Source organism: Papio anubis, chromosome 12, assembly GCF_008728515.1.
Source record: "Papio anubis isolate 15944 chromosome 12, Panubis1.0, whole genome shotgun sequence".
Classification (NCBI taxonomy): domain Eukaryota; kingdom Metazoa; phylum Chordata; class Mammalia; order Primates; family Cercopithecidae; genus Papio; species Papio anubis.
In genome coordinates this window covers 69831442-69856878 of record NC_044987.1, presented here as the reverse complement: position 1 = coordinate 69856878, position 25437 = coordinate 69831442, and the positions used below count along the sequence as shown (strand labels likewise).

The window sequence follows — 25437 nt, the reverse complement described above, 5'->3', positions numbered from 1 at the left end:
AGGCAGGAACTAAATTCTGTGTTCATTATGATAATAAACACATTAAAAATATGCTGTGGATAAAAGATGGAAATTAGATATACTAAAAAGCTAATAATGGCTAGTTCTATTAAAGTAATAGCAATAAGGGCTGGCTTTTTTTCATTTCTCCAGTTTTTGGAAAATCGAAATTGCAATGAGTTTGATTACATTACTTTCATAATTAAAAATAAAACCAAGATAAGGACAGACATCCCAGCCCAGAAGAGGGCCCAGCCTTCTGGCCTCACTGGCCGAGCCTCCCAGAAGCCCAAGGCAGGGCAGTCACTCAGGGCAGGCTCCCAAGAGTGGCCTGTTTACCTTCTTAAGGAGCAGCCCATGGGAAATGTTGTCAGCAGTGAGGAAGGCAGACACCAGGTGGGTGATGGAGCCGGCCTCCCCACAGTGCGGCCGGAACAGGAACGTGCTCAGGCCGCGCTCCCTGTAAGAGAAGGGGCCCCGAATCAGGAAGGCCCCCCCAGTTGGCTCTGCCTGGGGCCTGCAGCCTCAGCTCAGGGTCAGCTCCAGGGGGAATGACCACCTACGGTCAGCTGTGCTGACCCAGTGCACCCTGGAAACTACCTCTCCTAAAATGCAGAGGCCCAGGCCCCAGGACCCCTTAGAACCAAGAAGCATCACCTCTACCAGCAGAGAGTGGGCCTCGCGGTAGAAAGGGACCCTGCTGTGCCCTCCAGCCACTCTCCTGTCTTCCTCTCCTGGCCTCGTGACCCGCATTCGCAGAACTGCAGGGCAGGGAAGGCCATGAGAAACCATGGAGTCTGACCTCTGTGTTATGGAAATGAGCAAACCAAGGCTCGGAGAGTGAAGTCTGTGTTCCATGCCACTGAACAGGTCAGTGGCAAAGCCAGAACCAGAGCCCCGATCTCCAGAAGCTCAGCCCAGGACTTCCTCCACCCTGCCAGGCCATTTCTTTCAGTCAGGACCCCATTCAAAACCTCCACACCCACCAACTAGCACCAGTTTAGGCTGAGCTAGAGAGGCCCCAGGGCCCAGCAGGGGAAAGTGGGATGCAAGACTTGTAGGGAAGGGAATGGCTTGGTGTCCTGCTGCCCTGGGTAGCTAACTCCTGGCCACATGTGCCTCGTCTGTGTGCATACTGGTGGGAGCCTCTGCCTGTAAGACCTCTGCCTGTAAGGGCGTGCATGGATTTAGTCTGTTTTTTTCCCTGTTATTTGTCCAGTGCCCAGGGTAGTGCCTATCGCATGCCAGTGATTTGCTGAACGAAAATATGCACATGTGGATATTGTTGGTGTGGCAGTAAGTAAACATGCATGTGTGTGATAGCATGTCCTATGCTTCTGTTATCTCAGGGACGTACAGGTACACATGGAGTGTGCACTGGTGTGTGTACATATAAACGTGTAGACACGTGTGGACTGTGGCTGCATTGCATACTGTACATGACATATGTCTGTACTGGTATGTGTGTTATGGTGGGCATGTTTGCATGTGTGTGATCATGTGGAGACACGCCTCACATAGCAGGCTGGAAAGTGCTGTGTGTTTTGAGGTATGTGGGCACATGGACACGCGTGTTGGTTCAGGTGCACATGGACACAAGGATCACATGCATGAGTGTGTGCATGTGTGCACATGCTAACACATGAACCCAAGCGTGTGCGAGGGCAGGCCTCACGCACCTGCGGAGGTTGTTGAGCACCATGATGTTGGCATACATGTAGTACAGGTAGTAGCTGTAGGGTGGGTTCTGCTCGCTGGTCCAGACATCCGGGCTCGGGCTCTTGTCAGAAAACATGTGGTCGCTGTGCTTGGACTCATCATCCACGCTGTCGAACCCCGTCACCTAGGCAGGAGGAGAGGTCCTGAGCACCAAGGACTCAGTCTTGGCTCAGCCTCCCGGGGCTCATAACTGCCAGAGGCCTGGGGGTCTGGGCCCCTCAGGTTCACACCTCAGCTGGGGACCCCTTAGCCTAGCTGAGGCCACATTCCTCCCAGGGATGAAAAGTGAGTGCAACACCAAGTTCTGCCCCTTCGGAGCATCCATAGGTACTCTGGAGGTGAGACAGGAGAGTGCCAAGCCCCTGTGTGGTGGTGGTGACAGTGGGGGAAACTGCCAAGCCAGGTGAAGGGTGAGCCAGCCATGCCCACCACCTGCCCCTCTGCTGTGCCGAGGTCAGCCTGCAGGGAGCAGCAGTCACTGCCATCAGCAGCAGCGACAAGCTGTGAGGGGGAAGGGTCCTAGTACACATCACGCATCAGGCCCTGCTTGAAGCACTTCACTCACATCAGTTAATTCATACTCAGAGCAACCGGGGAGGGAGGGCTTGGCTACCAGCCCCATTTTACAGTTGAGCAAACCAGGGCCAAGGCAACTAAGAAAGTCACTCAAGAAACCAGGTTCGGCCAGGCACGGTGGCTCACACCTGTAATCCCAGCACTTTGGGAGGCTGAGGCAGGCAGATCACGAGGTCAGGAGTTCAAGGCCAGCCCGCCCAACATGGTGAAACCCAGTCTCTACTAAAAAAAAACACAAAAATTAGCCAGGCATGGTGGCACATATCTGTAATCCCAGCTACTAGGAGGCTGAGGCGGAAGAATTGCTTGAACCCAGGAGGTGGAGGCTGCAGTGAGCTGAGATTGCACCACTGCATTCCAGACTGGGTGACAGAGCAAGACTCCGTCTGAAAAAAAAAAATTGGTTCTGGTCTCTGGGTCTGCACTCCTTGGGGCTGCAGTTGGAGGATACCCTAGCGCATGTCCAGGTGAACCCAGGAGAAACCACCCAGCTGCCTCACAGACAGACAAGAGGGTCCTTGCTGGGCTAAGCCGTGGCTCCTGGGAGGCAGCTCTGCTCTCCGATCCCCACTGGGAGCTGCCCTCTGAGATGGGTCTGAGTAGCCTCAGGAAACCCCCACCCTTCCACTGCAGTTCTACCTTAGCTGAGACCCCTGGGGGCCCCTCCCGAGTCACTGGAGCCTTCTGGCTGATCCCAGAGGTCATCCCCAACCAAGACCATATTCATGGAGCATGCGGGCTCTCAGCGCAGAGGGGAGGCTTGCTACCAGGCCACGGCAGTGCTTTGCAAAGGGGCCTCTGAATAGCAGAAGGGAGAAAGAGACTGTCCCCTTAATCCACAACTGGCCCAAACTGGGGGGCTCCCAGCCCAGGGCCCAGGCCCCAGCCAGGTCTGCCAGCTTCTCCTGTTCCTACTGGGGACAGCAAGGGCCCAGAGGAGCAAGGCAGCATGAGGGTCTTGGCCAGAATCTTCCGTGTCACAGAGCCCTGTGTGTCAAAGGAAATGACAGGGTCCCTGCTATGACCCTAAGCACGCCCTAGACGGGTTTGGGGGGCCAGGGAGGACCGTGAGCTCTGCTCTATGCTTACTAGCCCCATACTTCACCCAAACTTTCTGGGGCCTGACATGGGGATAACTTTAGCCTCTCTTCTGAGCTCTATCCAGCTGAAGCAGGGCCTCACCACTGCATCTCCCACAGCCTCGGGCGCTAAATACATTGTCTCCTCCTCCTGCTCCTCCTCCTCCCCACACCTGCTCTTCTTCCACTGCTGGCAGCAACCTTCGAACAGTGCGCCATCCATGCTCCTGCAAAGCCAGGCACCTGGGAGGCATCCTAGACTCCCCCCAATGCCTCCTTCAGTCTCTGTCCAAGTCCTGCCAGGTCTACACCCACCCCTTCTCACCAAACCCCACACTCTGTACAGAGTCCCTGCACTGCCACACCTCAGAGACACAAGCTGGTAGCTGCTGTGCACCTCACTGTTCTCACTTGGGAGGCAACATAGAATAGGGGTTCGGGGCACATCGCTGGAGTCAGCCTGCCTGGACACGCATTCCAGCTCTGCCACTTTTAGCTTTATGATCTGTTTTAATTTCCTTGTGTGTCAATTGGAGCTAGCAGCTTCACAGGGCTTTGGCGAGGATCAAATGAGATAATCCAGGGAGAGCACTTAACACCATGTCCAACACACACCAAGCACATAATAATTCTGCTTATTGTTAACAACAAAATGATGATAGTAATGGGGTAATTGTCAGGCTTAGGTGAGATCACATCGTGGCGTCTGACCAGGCCAGGCAGCACACATGAGTGTGAGCTGTTTCCACTGGGTCAAGCTCCCCTCCTGTCCCCAGGCAGGCCCCTGACTCTCACCCTTGCCCCCACCTCCAGCTACCTTCTCTTCTGGGCCATCTCCATACAACAGCCAGAATATGTTTGTCTAAAACATAAATTCGATGATGTCCCTCAGCTTGTCCAATCACTTTCTGGGAACACAGACTCAATCCTTCCCCTGTGCCCCAGCCCTCGGGCTCCCCCCTGCACCTCTCCCTGTAGAAAGTCATCCATCACCGGGCACTGGCCTGTATCACCATCTGATACCCCCTGGATGCCAGGCATCAGAGGGAGGGACTGGCTCCCGCCCCCTCTCCCTCCCTCCCTGGTTAAGTCTCTCCCAGACTGCTCCTCTCCTTCTCCTACAACTAACTGAATCTGGAAAGGAAATACGTTTTGGGGGTTTGTACTTAATCACACATGGTGTGAGGACCTTTGTTGCTGGTAAAGCAGGTGAATTAAAGTGTTTGCATTTCTTTAAAAAAAAAAAAAAAAAAAAAAAAAACCTGAGGCTGCTGCTTGGTGCTGTCGGAGGCTAGATCCAGCCTTTCCAGCCCCACCTGGCAGGAACCGAGTTCCCAGTCTTTGTCCACTGTTGCCTTCCTCTGGAAAGGCCTGCCCCAAGACCCCCCCCCCCCAACCCCGCCACCCACGACTCCCAGAGCTGCCCCTGAGGTGAAAGGGACTTTTTAGAAATCCAGCTTCTTGGGGCTGGTGACCCCATGCCTGGATCACAGGTGGCAGGACCTGAGATACCTCGGTGAAGGGCGGGAGCAAACCTGACCCAGCTCACAGCGAATCCATTCCTGCCACTAAGAGCCCTGCCTGGGGCACCACCCACACTTACATATTTAAGGAAGAGGTGAAGCTCTCGATGATCTTGGGGGTTGATCGTAGCCTCGAAAAGGGGCAGGAAGATGTTCTCCAGCATCTTCCCAAAGTTTGGCAGCAGCTTCTTCGACCTAAATATGTCGCTGGGGGACAGCAAAGACTCGCTTATCAGGTGGATCCAACAGCCTGCTGCCCTGTCAGAGAGCAGCCCCAGTCACTTCCTCAGGCACCCTGTGTCCCCATCAAACACCCAGAGTCAAGTCAGATGTGGCCTGAACACAGATCCCTCCTTTCTCCTCCTCTCCCAGCAATGTCTGCAATACTCTGCCTTGGTTTGCAAGCTCCACACCTACCCACGCCCATCAGAGCGCTTTCTCAAGCCAGAAGCCACTGGGAGTGGGATGTTGGCATTCTGGCTGACCAACAGGCTGAGATATGAGTCCTCAAACTCCCAGTGACCCAAACATTCTGTTACTCAGCTCTGTTTCCCTAAACCACATACCCCAGTCCATCCTGGAGCCATGGGCTCCACCCTGGCCAGCCACCTGGAGAGGACAGCAGTCATCTGAGTGACATCCAGGGAGAGGGCCAGCAATGTAGACCACTACCAGCTCTCCCCATACTCCGGGTCTCACCAGAAGGACAATCCATCCTCAACCCACAATGAGAAGAAGGTGAGGATGGTTGTTCCCCCAAGGCTTTTGCACTGCTATATTTTTCAAAGATCAAGAGTTCTAGTGTTGGCCGGACGCGGTGGCTCACACCTGTAATCCCAGCATTTTGGGAAGCTGAAGCAGGTGGATCACGAGATCAGGAGTTCAAGACCAGCCTGGCCAAGATGGTGAAACCCCATCTCTACTAAAAATACAAAAATTAGCCAGACGCGGTGGCGGGTGTCTGTAATCCCTGCTACTCGGGAGGCTGAGGCAAAGAATTGCTTGAACCAGGGAGGTGGAGGTTGCAGTGAGCCAAGATCACACCACTACACTCAGAGCCTGGGTGACAGAGTGAGACTCTGTTTAAAAAAAAAAAAAAAGAGTTCTAGTATCATGCAGACATCTTTGCTTATCACTCCTTCCATGGAAAAATCCCTGGAAAGGACAAGCCTAAGCTGGCACCAGAACAGGCCCTACCTCTCAGGAGTGCAGATTCAGCAGCCCACGAGGGACAGACTGTCACCTCCGTAGGGCACAGGGCAGACAGCGGGGCCACCTGACTTACTAGATCCGGGGCACCTGGATGATCCAGCGCATGTTGGGAGAGTAGACCTTGTGCTGGATGAACCAGCGGGCCAGGTTGGGCCACTCCTCAGGACTGCGGCCGTAGATGGAGAGCCGTGGCTCTGAGTACTGGTACTTGCTCTCCTCCAGCTCCCGGGCAACCTCCTGGCGTAAGAAGAGCTTGGGTCAGCCCCAGTGCATCCCAGCTACATAGGAGACCCTCACTCTCCATCACCAGCAGGGTCCTGTGGCTCCCCCAGCCACCTTGTTCCCAGTCTGGAAGCACTGATCTAAATCCCCAGGGCTGCCTGCTCCTGTAAGCTCTTGTTCCACTTTAGCAGAAGCTCCCTCTGGGGAGGAAGGCCTTGGGTCTGCAGAACCAGCCACAGCAGAAGCATCTCCACACGGAGCTCATCTGCACCCAGCCGGGTTCATGCTGCAGAGACAGGAAAGCCAGGCCAGGTGCTGTGAGCTCGTCCAAGGTGGATACCCTTCCCTCCTCTTCCCTGCAGTTGGCACATGCAGCACTGCCTGGAGCAGGCAGCCAGGCCACAGCACTGGGCACCTGGGCACCTCACCCTTGCCTGAGTTGATGGTGGACAGAGGGAGGGGAAGGAGCCAGGGGCACACAGGGCCCCCACTCTCTGAAGGCAGATGTTGGCAGGCACCTGAGAGGCCTTAGAGAGACTGAGGGTTCACTCACCTTGACCATCCGAGCAAAGTACTCTCCTCCCAGATAGTTTTCAGTTTTCAAATACAGGTCACGCAGCTCACTGGCCCCCACAGGGTTGTATTTGGAGTTGAACTTGTCAAAGCGGTGGAATGTCTGCCGGCCCTGCGGGAGGAGACCACACCAATCGACGCATCATTCTGCAGCCACCACGCACATTCCCCTCTCTAGACCTTTACGAGACGGCCTTCTGTATGGCCGCACCGAAAGACATCTTCTATGTCAATTCTTGCATGAAACCTTAGAAACTCCTGGGAACCAGGACCATGGATCCTTACTTGGTCAGCTTGGGATCCTTTGGCAAGGCCCCCTGTGAAGGAACAGCAGGGGCCCCATCTGCAAGTCACCACAGCTCAGCTTGGGACACGGCTGGCTTAGTGAGCAGAGAGGCTGGACCACTGAATAATAAAGCATTCCCTATCACTGCTCACATTTTGTAAAGCACTTTCTCCATATTATATCATTCAACGTTCTGTTTAACAAAGGTTTTTTTTTGTTCTAATAAAGCATGCACAACACAACATTTACCATTTCAACCATTTTTAACTGTACAGTTCCAGTGGCTTTAAGTACATTGACACTGGTGTGCAACCATCACCACTAACCATTTCCAGAATTTTTTATCATCCCAAAGTCTATACCCACTAAACTAACTCCCCATGCCTTCCTCTCGCCTGCCCCTGGTAACTTCTATTCTCCTTTCTATTTCTATGAATTTGCCTATTCTAGGTACCTTATATCAGTGGAATCACATGATATTTGTCCTTTTGAGTCTGGCTTCGATTTAGTGTAATCTTTTGAAAAGTTCATTGATGGTTGTTGCATGTATCAGTACTTTACTCCTTCTTATGGCTGAACGATATTCCATGGTATGGATATACCACATTTTGTTTACCCATTCATCTGTTGATGAACACGGGCTGTTTCTATCTGTTGGCTGCTCTGAATAATACTGCTATGAACATTGGTATGTGAGTATCTGTTCAAGTTCCTGCTTTCAGTTCTTTTGGGTATATACCTAGAAGTGAATTGCTGAGGCATAGGTAATTCTATACATAACTTTCTTAGGAACTACCATACTGTTTTCCATAGCAGTTACACTATCATTTAGTGTTTCAATATTTTTTTTTAAAGTGAATAAGGCACATGGCTGTCACCATTTTATAGGCAAGGAAATAAAAGCTTCTGTGAGTTGCCTAAGGGCACAAAACTCCTAAGTGGCAGGAGTGGGATTAGTGCTTAGACCTGTCGGGCCCCAAGCCACACACCCTCTTTCCCTGTCCTATGGCTGCCCCAGACCTGTTATTCTCTGAGGCCACATGATCTCTTAGTCAGAGAGAAGAGAAAGAGTTGCTTCCATAGCGCCTCCCCGCAAGCACAATCACGGTGGCTTTCCAGGGGCCTGAGTCCCCAGCCAGGGCTGCTGTCTGCTGGCGGCACTAGAGCGGAAGCTCACTCACCGCGTGGACATCCAGCGAGTCCACAGTGAGGTCGTAGGGGTCCATGTGCAGGCTGTCAAACACCTGCCGCAGGGTGATCTTCTGGCCCCGCTTCTCCGCCACAGTCCTGTCAGGCTCCGTCTGGTACGTGTGCTTGATGAAGCGCAGCAGATGCTTTTGGTTCATGCAGGCAGCCGCATGGATGTGCGTGTCCACCTGGAACACAGCACCCACCACGCCCTGAGTCAGGCCACCTCCCCTAGCAACAAGAGTTAAGACATCCAACCCTTAATATGCACAGAACCCCAGCACCTCATGGGCCATCGGGGCGGCCCCACCAATGCCTGGATCCCACTCCGCATCTCTCCTCAGACTTCGAAACCAGCATCCCTCCCTTTCAGCCTTGCTGCCCATTCCACCTCCTACAGCACCAGGAAATCTTTTTAAAATGCAGATTGGATCAGGCCATTCCCCAGTCAACAAACGACCAGTGGGCCCATCAGCCTCACGATACAGCCCAAGTGCCTTGGCTTGGGATTCAAGGCTTATTTCAAGCCTTAACTCTCGCCTTGCCACTGCCCCATTCTGTGCTACAGCCGTGACAAACCACTTACGGGCACACAAGACACTGAGGTACAGCACACTGTGTCACTTTGCCTATGTGTTTCTTCAGTCTGGAATGCCCTACTTTCTCTCCACCATCTCATCCACCTAGAAATTTCCCACAACCTCCTCCATTTGGGAGCCAACCTTGTTCCTCCAAGCACAACTGAATGTTCTTTCGCTCGCCCAACCTCAAAACCTGGCACAGGCATCCCATTGCTGTGCAGACCCTCCTGATCACTCTAATGTCTGGGTGTCTACTCTTTCACTAGACTGGGAGCTCCTCAAGGACAAAGGCCATGTTTGATGCCTCTAAGTCTTCAGCACCTACCCGAGAGCCTAGTACAAAGTCGAACCAATGGATGAATGAATGAACAAATTAAGAGGTGTGACAGGTTCTCATGGTTTCAGTGATAACTCTGAGGGCCCATCAAATCCCACTCTTCCCATTGATCCTTCTCAGAACCCTCAGAGCATTCCCAAAGCAAACCTCCAAGTGGGAATGAATGAGAACAGACACTAGAGGCCAACCCCCGAAACATACCCTTCCTTGACTAGTCACACCTCACCCAAACTCCAGGGCATCCAAGTCCCAAGAAGAAGCCACTCTACTGGAAGCCGCTCTAGTGACCCTAAGCCAACATATGGACTCAAGCCATGGGGCCCAAGGCCAAAGATCTTAGAGCAAATCCTAAAAAGCAGAAACGAACAGTCAGCTTAGACTTCTTCCCACATTGCAGGGAAAGGCAGTTTTTTGCAGAAGGCACCTTTGCAGAAGGAGCCCAGCAAGATCTCGAAATATGTCCTCTATATCGTGCTAAGTCCTGTGATACCAGACTGACCCCTTGCATCTCTGTCCTCTCCTTTTCAGCCTCCTTAGTCAGCTCATCCTCACTACCAGACCTCTTAATAATGGAATTTCTTGATGCCTGGTCCTGGGCTCTCTTGTCCTCTCACTATAAACTCTCTCCAAAGGTGATCTGTTCCATTTCTGTGTATTTAATTATTTTACTTATACCAATTCCCAAATTTATGTCACCAGCCAAAAGCTCCAGAACTGTACATACTACTGCCTACTTGACACCTCTATCTGGATAACCCAAAGGCAGTTCAAACTTAATATATCCAAAAGTGGACTCTTCATCTCTGACCCCAGCCCAAGCCTGATGATTATCTCCCAGATTCTGGAATCCTAGGAAATGGAGTGTCCTGAATCCAGTTGGTCACACTGAAAAACTGGGAGTCATCCTTGGCTTTCCTACTACTCCCTTCCCTCAGTGAGTCTCATCAATTCTGCCTTCCAAATGGATGTCAAATCCATACAATATTCTCCAACCCCACTGCCACCACGGGAGTTCAAGCCTGCATGTTCTCAGGCCTGAATTCACAGTGACCTCCTAACTGGTCTTGTTCCTTTTTCTTGTGCTCTGGTTCAATTCATTCTCCATACACAGAAGCTAGAAGGGATTTTTTAAATGTAATTTGTTTCTGTTACTGAACCCTCTTCATTAATCTTAGGATGAGGGTTCTGCTAATATTACCTGGATCCTACCCATCTCCCCATCCCTCATCCCCACTCGCCCTTTTCACTGTGCTTCACTCACAGGACAGCCATAAGCCCTGAGAAATGAAGCCCCAGCTAAGCTGAGGGATGGCCTGAAGTCACTGTGGGCAAACTGGCTCCCCCTCCCTGAGCCCAAGGGACCTACGGGAGCTCCCGGGGAGGATGACAGCAGCCTCACAGGCCAGGCTGCTGACAGCCATTAGACCACACTCTGGAGCTACTGTTGCGGCCGACTGGGCGCTCAGCCTGGGCTGGGGTGAGGAGGCGGCTGACCTCAGGGCAGGGAATGCTGTCCATGGCTGGCTGAGCATCTCCAAGTCATGCCAAACCAGATATTTGATCCACTGGACCTCTGTGAGCATTATGCCAGCCAGCCCATGTCATTAGCCACAGCCCTCACTCATCAGGGTCCTTCCTGCCATTAATCTTGCCATTCTTACCAGAAAGACAAACCACTGGACATTGGGGAAACAAAACAAAGCAGAAAACTAAAACATCCCCAAAATCCAGGCTCCTCAGAGATGAGGCTGGGCTCACGTGGGATGCACAAGAGGTCAGCCTGGCTCAGCTCAGCTGGACACAGCTTGGTGCAACGAACTCAGCATGACTCAGCGGATTCTGGGCTTTCTGATCCTGTTCTCTAGCTTACCAATGACACACCACAGGGGGGTCAGCCTATCCTTACCCCTGTGAGTCACAAGATAAATGAGGAAAACAACTGGACAATCCAGGAAGCACCCCATCCAAACTTCAGAATCTCAAGGGTGATTATTTTAGGAACAAAATAATTGAAGGTCATTGGAGGTCAGTGTTTTCAATTCACCAGAGGATCTAAGTGCATTCCCCATGTTCACCTAAGATTCAGATGTAAACAAAGAGCAGAGTTTCCAAATCTGGGACCTAAGCCAACACTGACCATTTCCATACCCATGGCAGGCATTGATAATCGAGGACAGTACTCTTTTCACTAAGCTTTAGGAGTGGCCTCTGGTAACTACCCCTAATTGGTCAGGTTTAGTACAGAAGATAAAACCTATTTGCTATTCTTAATATGACACTTAAACCACAGTAGACCTCACCTATTTCTACCCAATTCCCAAGCAGCAAACACACTCAGCCCTTCTATCTTGCTTCTGCATATAGAAAACAAGTGTCTCGGTCACACAGTCCTGCTGGCTGGGCCTCGGGGTATCTCAGCCCTTCACCTGCTGCAATGTGACGGGTCCCTCCACAGACACCACCCACACAGATCCATGGCCACGTCACAGCTCCTGCCTCAGACCACAGCCCTGTTCTGCCCCCGGGACACCAACAGCACTTTAGACAGATGGAGGCCACCATCCAGCCCATTCTGGATTTTAGAAAGCAGCTCTCCTCCCCATAGTAGAGGCTATGAGAGTGCTATCAAGGCCAAGTGTGGTGGCTCATGCCTGTAATCTCAGCACTTTGGGAGGCCAAGGCAGGCAGATCACCTGAGGCTAGGAGTTCGGGACCAGCCTGGGCAATATGGCAAAACTCCATTTCTACTAAAAATACAAAAATTAGCCAGGCGTGGTGCCAGGCACCTATAATCCCAGCTACTTGGGAGGCTGAGGCAGGAGAATCGCTTGAACCCAGGAGGCGGAGGTTGCAGTGAGCCGAGATTGCACCACTGCACTCCAGCGACAAGAGCAAAATTTCATCTCAAAAAAACCAAAAAAAGAGAGTGCTATCAAGTAGGCAGCACCCAGGGGCAGGCACAGGCCTGGCTCATAGCAGCCCTGCACCCATGTTTATGGACTGACAGCGTGCCTAAGAACAGGCCACTGTGTCATAGGTATCAAGGTCGTCTCTGTCCAGAGAAAACATTAACCCCAAGACTGCAGGAGAACCCTGAGGATAGGCTCTGATTTGTTACCCTAGCCCCACGCCAGGACTCGTTCTCATGTTGTGACCAGAGAGCAGTTGGTAGACCCAGGAACACCCACGGGGGCCCCACCTTAGAAGCAAACAGTGTCAGTGCCAGCACAGTCAGTAAGGACACCTTGGCCCCAGGCAGCAGGAAGCAGGTAAGCCCAGGGCATTCACGTATGCGCAGGACAGGACTGCAACAGGCTGGGAGAGGCGTTTCTTTGGACATGGGCCTGGGCATGTGCTAGGCATGTGAAGTTCTTTGGGCAGGGCTGAGAGGCGTTCACGTAGTGATAGAGACATCCACCTGTCTGAACACCTAAGGCTCACAGAGAAGGAACAAATGGTGCTTGAAGGTAAAAATGCCAGGGTGCCCACGTAAGTGGTGTCTAAAACACCTTTCACTTCTGCCTGGAAATCGCCAAGACACTTCCGTAAGCCTCTCAGGGCACATGAGCTGAAGCCAAACACTTCTTAAAGCTCTTGACCCCATCCAAGTGGGAGTCTGTGTTGGACCCCCTGACGTGTAACAGAAGTGGGCTTAGGGCCTCCAGATATGATCTTCCATCTGCATTGCTGAGTGCTCCCAGTCAGGAGGTCAGGGAGCCTAGAGCTGGGCTTTCCCAGAGGAGCCACATCCTCCCCTGGCCTACCTTCCCTTGTCAAAGCTGACCCCAAAAAGAGGAAGTCCCCAGGAGGTCCCAGCTGGGACAGAGAGCTCCTGTGGAGATGACAACCCCACTGTGACTCCATTCAGCTTTGGCCATCCTTCCTCCAAGCAAAGCCTGATCCCCACTCTTCCCCAAGGAGCTTCTCTCCCAGCTCACCACACACCCCAGCCCACCTCCCTGCCTTCTGTGGGAAACCCATAGCCCCCGCATGATCCAGGACCTCCCCACATATCTGCAGCCTTACTCTCCCCACAACCCACTGCTCCCTGCTCCCGATGACTGCGCTCCAGCCACACTGCACTGTTTGCAGTTACGTCAACGCACTGTTTTGACTCTCTCATATCATCCCTCCCTCCTGACATTTGCACATCACGTGCCTCTACCTGGAATGCCACCACTTCCATTCCCCTACCACACCCTCTGCCTGGCAAGCTCCTACTCACTCTAAGCCAGCTCAGTTCTGGCCTCTCCCTCAAACCACCTGGTTGACAGGAAGTGACTCTTGCTCACCATCAAACGCCCCTTGCCTAGCACTGACCCTGTGCCTCACTGCACAGCGCTTCAGCAGAAGAGAATAGAAAGGCTGGGGCCACGATCATTTAACCTTCACTCCTACCGCAGCTGCAGCCCCTGCAGGCGAAGACTGCCAGGAGCCCCAGGCAAGGCTGCCATCCCCTCGGTGGGAGAAGAGAGGCAGAGATCTGAGCATATCGGAGACTTTTCTTTAAATCCACATGATCCTGAAGGATGCAAAACCACAGACTCCCAACTCCAGAGAGATTTTTTTTCAGGGAATTTAAATTTTATTTTATTAACTTATTTATTTTACTTTAAGTTCCAGGATACATGTGCAGAATGTGCCAGTTTGTTACATAGGTAAATGTGTGCCATGGTAGTTTGTTGCACCTATCAACCCATCACCTAGGTATTAAGCCCAGCTGGAAGCCATCATCCTCAGCAAACTAACACAGGAACAGAGAAACCAAACACCGCATGTTCTCACTCATAAGGGAGCTGAACAATGAGAACACATGGACACAAGGAGGGGACCAAAGAGATCTTTACAGCTGTGTCTTTCCTTGATGACTCTCATACATCCCCTACCTTAAAAGTAGGCTGTGCTCAACTTTTATGACCAATTAATAGGCTGTGCCCTATTTTCCAAGGAAGAGGGCACATCCCAACAGATATACAATGAGGACAAAGGTTTCCACCTAGAGTGATTGAAGTGCTGTCTGAGACCCAGCCTGACACAAACATAGCTCACCCATCTTCCTTCTGCATGTATGCTTCATACCCCTCTGGCCACAAAGGCGGCCCTTAGGCAGGAGCCCTGACGTTCTCACAGGGGACAAACCTCAGACTGGCTCAGGGCATCCCATGGGCTGGGAGGGGGACCGGGAGGGGCAGCTGTGAACACTGGCCCCTAACGCACCTTTCTCACGTTATAGAAGTCCCGGTGGGGGTTACTCTTCAACTCTTTGAACTCAGACATTTCGTTTAACATCTCATGAAGGCTGAACTTGGATTCCAGAAAGTTCAGTCGTCGGTGACAATAGGTTTTCCTGCAAGTTGGAGATGGGGAGAGACCATAGTTGAGCAGAAGTCACATCGAGCTCTCCAGTTTGGAGGCCCCCAGCATCTGCAGGGGCCAACCCTGGCTGGAAGGGTCAGGATGGAGCAGGGTAGAATGCGGAGGTTCCGGCTTTCTGCAGACCCTGCTGAACTGTTGAGTCACACCACAGACTCTATAAAGTCAGTGGAGAGTCAGGAGATGGGGCAATAGCAGGCCAGCTCTGGGACCTCATACAGGTGTTTTGACTTCTAGTTTACGTGTTTAGGGAATTAACCGCAAGCCTCCATTTCCCAAAAGTAAATATCAGGTGGTAACACCCAAGGCTGAAGTAAGGGTTAAACTGGTTTACGCCTGGGAAAGGGCCTGGCTCCAAGCACAGTGGACACTCAGTGGAGGTCTCCCTCCTTCATCCCCTCCTTTCCTTCCTCTTTTCTATCCTCAGCCACTTGTCATTCCTTGAAGAAGGAATTTGTTGCCCGGAGGACTGATAACACAGTCAAACTCCAAGGCATGACCTGCCCACCTTGGGTGGCAGAGGAACCAGCCCCCCGACCTAATGGCCATGGCCCAAGGACCTCTCAACTCTGAGGCCTCACGACAAGAGGAGGATGTTTTGCATCATGGGCAGGTTGGGACTGTAGGGATATTTGTTACCAAGACAGAAATCTCTGTAAGGACTGATGCCCCCAGATTCCCACCAACTCAGAGAAGGGGTTTTTATGATTTATCAGCCAGTAAAGGCCACTGGGGATGGGGATGCTCACTGCTGTGGCCAACCACCAGCCCACACCCAGCCCAGGTGCCTAGCCACACACCTGCATCCACAGCCACACAGAACCTTTGACCACAATTCATGCTACCCTGCTTCCTTGTGCTACCAGAACAAACAGCAGCTTCCTTGGCATCTAATCACCTAGACTTCCATAAGAGCATCTGTCAGCGCTGCAACAGCACAGTCATCCATCTGCCCAGACAAGCCCCAGAGTGGACGGAGCACAGGACAGCCTCAGAGTCGGAAGGGAGTTTAAACGCCGCCTCACTCAGTCTCTCTCCCCAGGCAGGATCCTCACAACCTCCCAGATGGGACAGCCACTGCCTGCACACCTGGCTGAGGACAGCCTCTGAGGAACCGCCCCTGCCCTTCCCATGCCTTAGTTCTGCCCTCAGATCAGGGAGGACTAAGAGTCATGCTGCCCATCAACCTTGGGCTCACTATGCCACTTTGGAGACTGGCATCACAGGATTCCCAGAAAACCAGAGAGAAGGTCCTCAGGAGTGACCAGCACCTCCCCTCACCAAGACTCCCACTCCCAGCACAGCCACTCTGAGGCTCACAGGGTCTGGACATTACTGATCAGCCTAAGTGCCCACCAAGAAGTGAGGGGGCCAAATTCAGAAAGATGGCTGCCCACCAGGTTAGCTGGAGCCAAGCCCACAAGCATCATGGGGCATCATGCCCATGAGCAAAGTTCCCCAGGCTCGCTGCATGCTCCTCTCCAGAAACCCAGAAAATCCAAGGCCTGAAGCAATGTTTTCATCACTCCTCACCAAATACAGTTATGCTCTGGGCTGGTAACTCTCTACAAGACTGGTGTCCTGCCTGGGGAGAGGAATGACAGCCATTCAGAGGTGCCCGGGTGGCCACCAGCAAGCAGAGGCTCCACATTATGCATGCAGAAGGGACAAGGAGGCCGGGCATGGTGGCTTACACCCGTAATCCCAGCACTTTGGGAGGCTGAGTTGGGTATATTACCTGAGCTTTGGAGTTTGAGACCAGCCTAGGCAACATGGCGAAACTCCTGTCTCTACTAAAAATATAAAAATTAGCCATGGTGGCACATGCCTGTAGTCCCAGCTACTCGGGAGGCTGAGGCAAGAGAATCACTTCAACCCGGGAGGCAGAGGCTGCAGTAAGCCAATACCACTGCACCCCAGCCTGGGCAACAGAGCAAGATGCTGTCTCAAAAAGAAAAGGAGGCGGGGACAGGGAGTACCACGTCTAAGGCTATGCTAGCCTATGAAGGAAAACTGTTGCAGAAACCCACAAAGCACTGAGGAAAGGAGAAACCGCACTCTTTCTGGGATGCTTTAAGTACAGAGGACCCCAGGGCAGAGGGGTAAGGCCTTTCTTATCTCCTTCCTACAGAACAGCACCTGTGCAAAGAAAGGCAGCTGCAGAGAAGCTGGCTTACGTGGGGCCATCGGTGATGAGAGCCAGGATGTGGCTCATGTCCACTGTGTACGTCTCCAGGTCAGGGTAGGGCAGGCTGTGCGGCTCCTGGCGCTCCAGCATCTTCTTGTTATCATACACGAAGAGAATGCCCCCCTGCATGTGGACCAAGTAATCCAGGTTGGGGGGTGCATCATCCAGGCAGTAGGGGTCTTCCTGGGGCAGTGGAGGAGGGTGGAAGTCTGCAAAACAGGATTGAGGGATGGCAAAGTGCCCCCCATGGGCTCAAAAGACACGGAGGCCTGCCCTGGTCTTCCCGCCCAAAATCCAACCCCACACCGGCCCCGCATCTGATGTGCTCTTCCCTGCTTCCTTCCCAGCACTTACCACCATGTCAAACCATGTCACTTCTTTATCTCAGATGTGACATCTTCTCCACTCCAATAGAAACTCCATGCAGGCAGAGACTAATTTGTGCTGTTTACTGCTACGTGTCTAGAACAGTCCCTGGCACATGGCTAGCACTTCAACAATTTTTTAAAAGTTAACTGAAATGGGCTTCATTTTCCTCAGCACTTCAGAGATCCCAGGAATATTAAGAAGGGCAGCAGTGTCTTCTCCCAGGAAGAGAACAGATTGCACCTGGACTGCCCAGTGGAAATAATTGTCCTGGGCCCAGGCCAGCTGAGGGGCTAAAGAAGCTACTCCCTCCCCAGGAGGAGCAAAGGATAGGGAACTTGTCTCCCTCAGAGCGGGGAATGCCAATGATAAAGCCATCTGCTCCCCACCACTATAGGTTAAGGTTAGAATTAGCCAACAGGAGGCAGAAAACTCCTCTATGCAATTTCCCTGCTGTGAGACTTTCAGCAAACTCCTTTACCTCTCTGAGCCTGTCTCCTCATCTGAAGATAACATCCCTTGCCTTAACAGGCTGCTGTGAGGGTTGCAATAGTGTGTATAGAAAATTCTTCATAAAGAGTAATGTACTACGAATAATGAATTATAGGATATTATTCTTATTATTCTCATAATTAGTTTTCCTGACTCTTGATAAACTCTGTCCCTAAGGAATGTATTGATGCTAAATATCAGTAGAGCTGGAGGCTTCAACTCCATGCAGCTCAGTCGGCACCATCCAGGATCAGCTGCTCAGCTGCCGGCATAGGCAGGAGCAAACCTCAAGATCTGCATCAAAGGAAGTTGCCAAGGCAGAGTGACCTGCCTGGGCCTCCTCCATCCATGCTTGGAAGGAACAGGCCATCCCTAGAGCACATGTAAGGAGCCACAAAGGGGCTGATGCAGGCAGAGGTGGAGAGGGACGTGCCCCATCAGGTATGGTCACAGGCCAGCTCAGGAGGCCCTAATGCGTGTAGCAGTCTGCGAGATGCAGGCAGTTCAAGCTCCAGGTAAAGCTACAGCCTGCACACTCGGAAGTTGCTCCCCTTCCCCATACTCATGCCCAGAACACGGGGGTCCTCTGTCCACGTAAAGTACACATTTGACAGTCATTTCTGTCTTTGCCAAAACCGAGATGGTAGGATCCACTTCCCTCAGATAGGGAAATGGACCCAAAGGGCTGAAATTTACCTCAGGCCCCAGATGTTCAAAATACAGGACTTGAAATTCAAGGAAGCCAGAGACTGGGGCAACTTGGCACCACCAGCTACCCCCAGAGGCAGCCAGGGTCCCAGGCACTGATGGAGACCACCAGGGCCCTTATGTGTCCCCCCACCACCAACTTTCAGGAGTGGGGTTTCCTATTGTCCTCATTACCGCCCCTGCTGCTGTTAGGTCCTTCACGGTGAGGCTTCATGAGGAAACCACCCAGCCCTCTCCGATCTCCCCTTTCCTGAACTCGGCAGCATAAATGCAGCTACCACTTACTGAACACTCACTAGATGCCAGAACTGAACTAAGTACTTGACATGCATTCTCTTGTTTAATCCTCACGACAGCTCTTGGAGACAGATATTATTTGCATTTCCATTTTATAGATTACATTTTACAAAGTGAGGCTTGGAGAAATATCTTTCCCCAAATCCCAAGAAATTGATGGAGGCCAGATACAAATGCAGCTGTGTTTGACACCAGAGCCTACATCATCTTCCCAGGGAACATGCCCTCTGTTCCTACTCCCTCCCCAATCCACCCTACCACCAATTTGGCATTTACTGTGTGATTGTGTTCTTTTAAATATGCCACACGAGGCCAGGCACAGTGGCTCACATCTATAATCCCAGCACTTTGGGAGGCCAGGGCAGGAGGATCACTTGAGTCCAGGAGTTTGAGACCAGCCTGGGCAACATGGTAAGACCCCCATCTCTACAAAACATAATAATATTTTTTTTAATTAGGTGGGTGTGGTAGTGTGTGCCTTTGTATACCAGCTACTTGAGAGGCTGAGGTGGTAGGATTGCTTGATCCCAGGAGATTAAGGCTGCAGTGAACAGTGATTGTACCACTGCATGCCAGCCTGAGCAACAGAGCAAGACCCTATCTCAAAAAAAAAAAAAAAAAAAAAAAAAAATCCCACATGAGACTGCCTGTCTCCCTGATGGACTCCCAAGAACAAGGACTGTCTTTTACTTCTCTCTCTTAACTTCAACAGTTCAGCTCTGCACAGGTGAGACATACAGTACATATACAATCAATCCTTGGGGGAACCATCAAACATCAGTGTGGGAGAAGTCAATGCAAGAACACTGTCCTCTTAAAATACCATCAGGGGAAATAGATCAAGCCAGCAAAAAGCCCTGAGTAGCTCTTGGTCCACCCACACTTGGGACCCAACCTCCAGCCAGAGCTCTGTACCTGGAAGGCCCTCTTCCGGAGGTGCAGTATCTGCCCGCGGATGACCCAGGTACTGGGATGTGATCCGCGGGAAGCGGTGGTAGGCGAGCCTTGCATACTTCTCCCGGATCATTAGGGCCTTGGCCAGGCTCTTGGCTGCCTGCTCGTAGTCCTCCAAAGTGATCTGCAGAAGGGAGGCAGGCAGGAAAGGGTTCACGCAGCAGGCCTGAGACTGCCATCCTTGGAAAGACGTGCTTGTAAGACTGGCCCTTGCCTGGTATCTGGGAGCCTGGATTTCAGGAGGGTTCTCACCACTCCCTGACCAGTAAGAGTGGTTCACTGCACCTAAACTGTTTGTGCAAACAATATGGTTCACGTTGGACACCTGCTTTCCTTCTGGGAGCCAGGAATTTGAGATCTGCTATGCAGATGTGTGACCAGCCTCAGTGAAAACCCTGGGCACAGAATCTCTAATGAGCTTCCCTGGTAAACAACACTTCCCACGTGTGCTGTCACAATGTGATGCTGAAGGTATTCGGTATGTTCTGATGACTCCGCTGGGAGAGGACCTTGGAAGCTTGCACCTCATATCTCCCAAGTATCTCTCCCTTTGCTGATTTGCTCTGTATCCTTTACTGTAATAAATGAAAGCTGTAAGTACAGCTATATGCAGAGTCCTGTGAGTCCTCCTGGTGAATCATCCAACCTGGGAATGGTCTTGGAGACCCCCAACACAGGAGACACAGGAGGAGTGAGGGTCGTTGGAAGAGAGACAAGTGCTCCAGCCTGCACATCCAGAAGCTGGCTTCACATTCAGCTAATTAAGCCAAAAGTCTGTTTTCGCACCAGCCCCATGAAGGGACAAAGCCTGAGTCCTACCCCTGAAGGCGATGAGCGCCATCATTTTCAGTTGATAAAATTCATGTGTCCTTCATATGTCGAAACAAAACAAAAAGCAAAAGCAAATTCTGCATGCTCAGCCTGCTTCTTTGCCAACCCCACACTTCTGATTAAATCTGTTAATCACCCAACTCATCCAGGCCACAAGACCCATTGTCATGTGTTATGTGCCAGACCTTTCCATAGATTTCATTTTGCTCCTTACCGCAACCCATTTTGCAAATGGGAAAACTGAGGCCCAGGGAGGATAAATCACTTGCGAAGCTACAAAGTCAAATTTCAGACTCTAACCTGATTGAGTCCCAAAGTCTAAGGATGTTCTGCTTTACCAGAGCAGCCTCATATTCAAAGATGAATGAGATCAATTCCCACCTTCCAATGGGCTCATTAATCTTAATCTGTTTGGGAAGGATGAGAATCACAGAAAAATGCTTGGGGAGACAAGTGGCCATACAGACATAATGCAGGGTAAGGGGTGCAGCAGAGGGAAGCACCACATGCTGGCATAGCCCAGAGTGGGGAGGGCTGGGGCCTGAAAGTGTTCCCCTCTGCTTTAATAAAATCATCATTTTAAATTTTGCAATATTTTAAACATACACACAGGCACCAAAGATAATATAATCTACCTTCTAGAGCTGACAATATTAATATTTAGCATAATTCTTTCAAATTTCTCACAAGTTTAAAGAAATAAATCATCACAGATACAGCTAAAACTCTACCCTCCTCCCTACCGCATCCTCAGAGGGAAGAAGTCTGAATATATTTTTCCTATGCATGTTTTTATACTTTTACTAAATACTACTTCTTGCTTTTTGTTACGGTGGAAGATTCTCCTTTCCTGCCTCTAAATGTCCCCATAGGGTATGTTAATTCCTTTTATACCTCCCAGTGGATGGCTTCTGAGAGCAGCAGGAATAGGTGAGCAGACACAGACATCTTAGACAAAAATACGTCCCAGCCAACAACAAAGCCAAATGCTTTCTCTGGGCAACCAGTGGACTCAGCATGACAGGGGCTCAGGCCATGGCTAAGGACATCAGAGAGGATGCTCAGGAGCCCTGTGGACTAGTGGCCACCAGCCAAACTTATAGGCATCACAGGACCCATGGCTGGCAGCAGACCTACTGCTGCCAGGAGATCTGCAAGATCAGCCTGCCTCTCATGGACACTTAGCTTTCTGAGGACCAATTGCCCAGTTCAGGTGCTCCATGTACTACTCTGTGCCAGCCAGGAGACTAGGAGAAAGAAGCTAGCACATGTTAGTACATGGTACGGGCTGATGTCCTCCCGTTCAGCTGGTGGTCGGCCCACCTCGACTCTTGCTTTCCAATGCTCTGCCCACCTGCCTGAGGCTGAGTGAACACCAAAGACTCATGGTCAAGACGCTAATCTCCAGACAAGGCCTGCATTTTTCTCAATCCAATCTAAACTCCCAACCATGGGAACTTAATTAAAATAAACTATGATACATCCTCACAAAGGAATACTATGTACATATTTTTTAAAAGGACAAAGAAGTTATGTACATATTGATATGGCATTATCTTTAAGATGTATTGTTAAGTGGAAAATGCAAGATGCAGTATAATGTATATTGTAAACTACGATTTTTGTAAAAATAAGTAAATAAACTATGTATGCATAAATAATTGTAGGTAAATAGACCATATATGTGAGAATACATAAGAAACCAAAACTAATGGTTGCCTCTGAGGAGGAGAATGGGTGAATTGATACCATTTTTGTATCTTTTAAATTTTGTACCATATGCAAGTGTTCTCCATTACATATAACCAAAAAACTTTTGAAAGCTAGGGGAAATTTTATAGAAAGAGCAATAAGCTGCATTGCTGTCTCAGATTCACCATATTTTCTCAGCTACTGTTAAAAAGAGAGACTAATGAAGCCAACTGAGGCGTAAGTAGTGAGTTGGGGCCACGGCACTGGAGCCAAACTTAATCCTGGCACTAACTCAGTGATATTTCTCTCCAAGAAGTAGGCATGCATAAAAAATGCATCATCCAATCAGGTGAAATTAGCACATTTTCAGTGACTGCATTAACTCACTTAGTGTAAACCAATTTGCTCAATTTCTAAACAAGATTCTCTCTTCCCAGCTGAGGGGATCTAGCCTATATTTAAGGGTACTGAACCTACATGTAAGAAGAGATGATTTAGCAACAACTAATTTCACACAAACCATTCAGTACCATGACTTTGAATCTACTAAACATTTGGCAACACCGAAAGGCCCAAGCTGGCACCTTTCTCATCGGGCTACAGGGACCAATTCCAGCTTTCTAGACTTAGAGAACATGTGGAAGTTACAAGCCACAGACACAGTGTGCCAGCCTGCACCCCGGGGCCCTCCTCACAGGGAACCGGCAGCCACTGAGACACCACACCCACACCCCACAACCTCTGCTAGGACCCTCCTTGCCTCCTGTGCCTCCTCTTTACCTTCTCCCAGACACCCACGGACAGGACCAGGCTCCAGAGGTGGGCACGACCCTGTGGCCCATGGGGCCCCTGGCCTCTGCACGCAAGGCACATTCAACACTCCCACCGACGCCTTACCCCGGCACAGTAATCTCCGCTGATGGTGACCCGCTGGAACTCAGGCATGGCATAGGGTGCTGGCGTGGGCTGGGAAGTGGCTCCAGTGACCACAGGGGTTGTGGGAGACATGACCGGACTGGCTGCCGGGGGGCCCTTCCAATCTTGCTGTGTCGGCATTTGCAGAGACAGGGACTGGGACCGAATCATCTTGAAACTTTTCTTTCTAAGAGCCAAGGACAAGGAAAAGTGGGAGACATCAGCAGCTAATTGGGGCGAGTGATAAAGACTCTTTGCTATGTGTGTGGCAGGAGAATTTTGCTATGATCAATCACTGGTGCTGGCCCTACCATTAAGAAGTTTCTAATTATTCATGCCTTCCTCTTACACATGTCTGCATGAGATAGAACACAGCCCTCCAGACACCCCTACCTGTGGTCACCATGCACCACTCAGGGCTGTTTGCACAGCCCACAGAAGATTAAAGCAGGCAAATGCCTCAGGAGACAGACAGACAAATGGCAGACCACACTGCATAGGCTCTAAAACCACAGGGCACTAGAGGGGAGGACAATAGCAAATCATGTGGGCTTTCCCCACAGTGTGGACAGCATGCTAGCTTCAGATAACACAAACTCTCAGTCCCAACATATGAACAGTCTCAGAAAGGACCAGGAATAGGGTCACAGAGAGACAAGCACACTGCATTTCACACAGTTAGACATTTGGGGCATTGGAGCCAGAAGAGACAGGGATGCTCAATGAGTCCGATCTCCTTGTTTTACGAAGAAGGAGTAGAGAGAGTGCTCAGGACCCCCGTGGACTAGCGACCGCCATCCAAGCTTACAGGCATCATAGGCCCCATGGCGGGCAGCAGACCTACTGGGTGCCAAGGAGATCTACAAGATCAGCCTGCTTCTCACAGACACTTTCCCAGAGATAGGAAAGGGCTGGCACAAAGTCACACGGCACAGTGGCTGCTCCATCCAGCCTCCCCCCCTGCTGCTCCCTCCTCTAGCCTGCCATGTGCCATCCTGGCTGCCGCTGCTGGAGCAAGCACAGATATGTACCTCTGTTTGGGGAGAGGGATTGATCAGCACCAAATGCAGGTCCCTCTGGACCTGTTGCCTTGGCACCAAAAGATGAGTACACTGGCTCTTGGGCCCAAGGTTGGTTTAAAATGCCACAAGCCCATGCTTATTTGCAAGGCTGATTTGTGATGACTCCACCTTCCTCATTCATGAAATAGACATCACATGACGTCACCACAAGTCTCTTCTGCAGGAAGAGAATTACCCAGCATTAAGATGAGGCCATCAGTACTCTTCTCCCACCTCGTGTTTCTTTCTGCCTCCAGTGGAACCCGGCCTCCCCACGGTGCCAGCACACAGTGCCCAATGCCAGAAACCAGTTAACTACCTGCCCTACCTTGTGCCATGGGCCCAGTAGCTTCCTAAGTGCTTATTCTACCACAACCACAGCCACTAGCAAGGACTCAGTAACAACTGTGACCCACCAGAGCCCTTCTCCTCCCCAGGTACTAGTGTGATACCTACAGGCCTGGAGAAATCGGTTGATCCCCAAATAGGTTTCAGGGCTCACCTGGAAGCAGCTCTCCTCCTCTTGGCCTGTGGCCAGGTCTCCTCACTGACGAATTTTCAAGAACCACAGTTTTCCTCCTGTGTTTACACACCCAGTGCTTGCCATGGTCCTCTGGTTCTCACCTGCCTACACCGTGTTATCACATCTTTGGGACAAGGCTATTTTAACCTGAAAGACAGAGGTGGCTCCTTTTCAGGAATTTACCTTCCCCTTGCCTCTGGTCTTGCTAAGAGACGCACTGGGCTGCTTCGGGAAACTCAACCTGAGCCCTGGGAGCCCCCAGCCTCAGCTTTCCCTGGTCTGTCCTCCATCAAACGGAGCTCAGTCAAGCATCCTGCCCCAGGGATGCCACCTTGTCAGTCACTCCTCACAGGTGGATTCACCTTGAGGATGAGGTTCTCCCTTTGGCATCTTTTGGATGTTCACACCCAGAGGAAGAGCCATTACTTCGGGCTCCCCAACACATTCTGACCTCAGCTGAGACGCATGAGATTCTGGTTTCTGTGTCACTCAAATGCCTGCCAGATCGCTGTTTTTATTTCCATGCAACCTCACCCCCAAATGCCTTAGCCAAGGCTGCCTGAGGTCTGGCCCTACCAACAAGAAGCAACAGGTGAGATCTAAGGTGAGCAACAGCTAAGAAAGGTTAAAACACACACACACAAACACTACAACCCAAATGCTGGGAGGCTGCCTAAGCCAACGGCCTGCCAGGCTTATCCTGGGAATGTTCTTCTGCCCCAGTGAGGAAGTTAGGCCCCA

At 51.2% G+C, this 25437-nt stretch overlaps 1 protein-coding gene across 8 annotated transcripts in view; it reads right to left on the bottom strand.

The window, feature by feature from the left end:
- AMPD3 (adenosine monophosphate deaminase 3) overlaps positions 1 to 25437 on the bottom strand; it is a 55432-nt gene that overhangs the window by 4797 nt on the left and 25198 nt on the right. For 7 of the 8 annotated variants that reach the window (XM_009186603.4, XM_003910228.5, XM_009186604.4 and 4 more), the window contains exons 3-12: positions 23095 to 23299; positions 19636 to 19798; positions 16847 to 17066; positions 14514 to 14643; positions 8372 to 8566; positions 6885 to 7016; positions 6183 to 6346; positions 4978 to 5104; positions 1680 to 1843; positions 340 to 460 (exon numbers count right to left, since the gene is read on the bottom strand). In XM_009186603.4, the coding sequence (XP_009184867.1) occupies positions 340 to 460; positions 1680 to 1843; positions 4978 to 5104; positions 6183 to 6346; positions 6885 to 7016; positions 8372 to 8566; positions 14514 to 14643; positions 16847 to 17066; positions 19636 to 19798; positions 23095 to 23299 (1621 nt within the window). The remainder of the gene's footprint in view (positions 1 to 339; positions 461 to 1679; positions 1844 to 4977; positions 5105 to 6182; positions 6347 to 6884; positions 7017 to 8371; positions 8567 to 14513; positions 14644 to 16846; positions 17067 to 19635; positions 19799 to 23094; positions 23300 to 25437) is intronic. The other variant, XM_009186607.2, reaches the window with a different exon arrangement.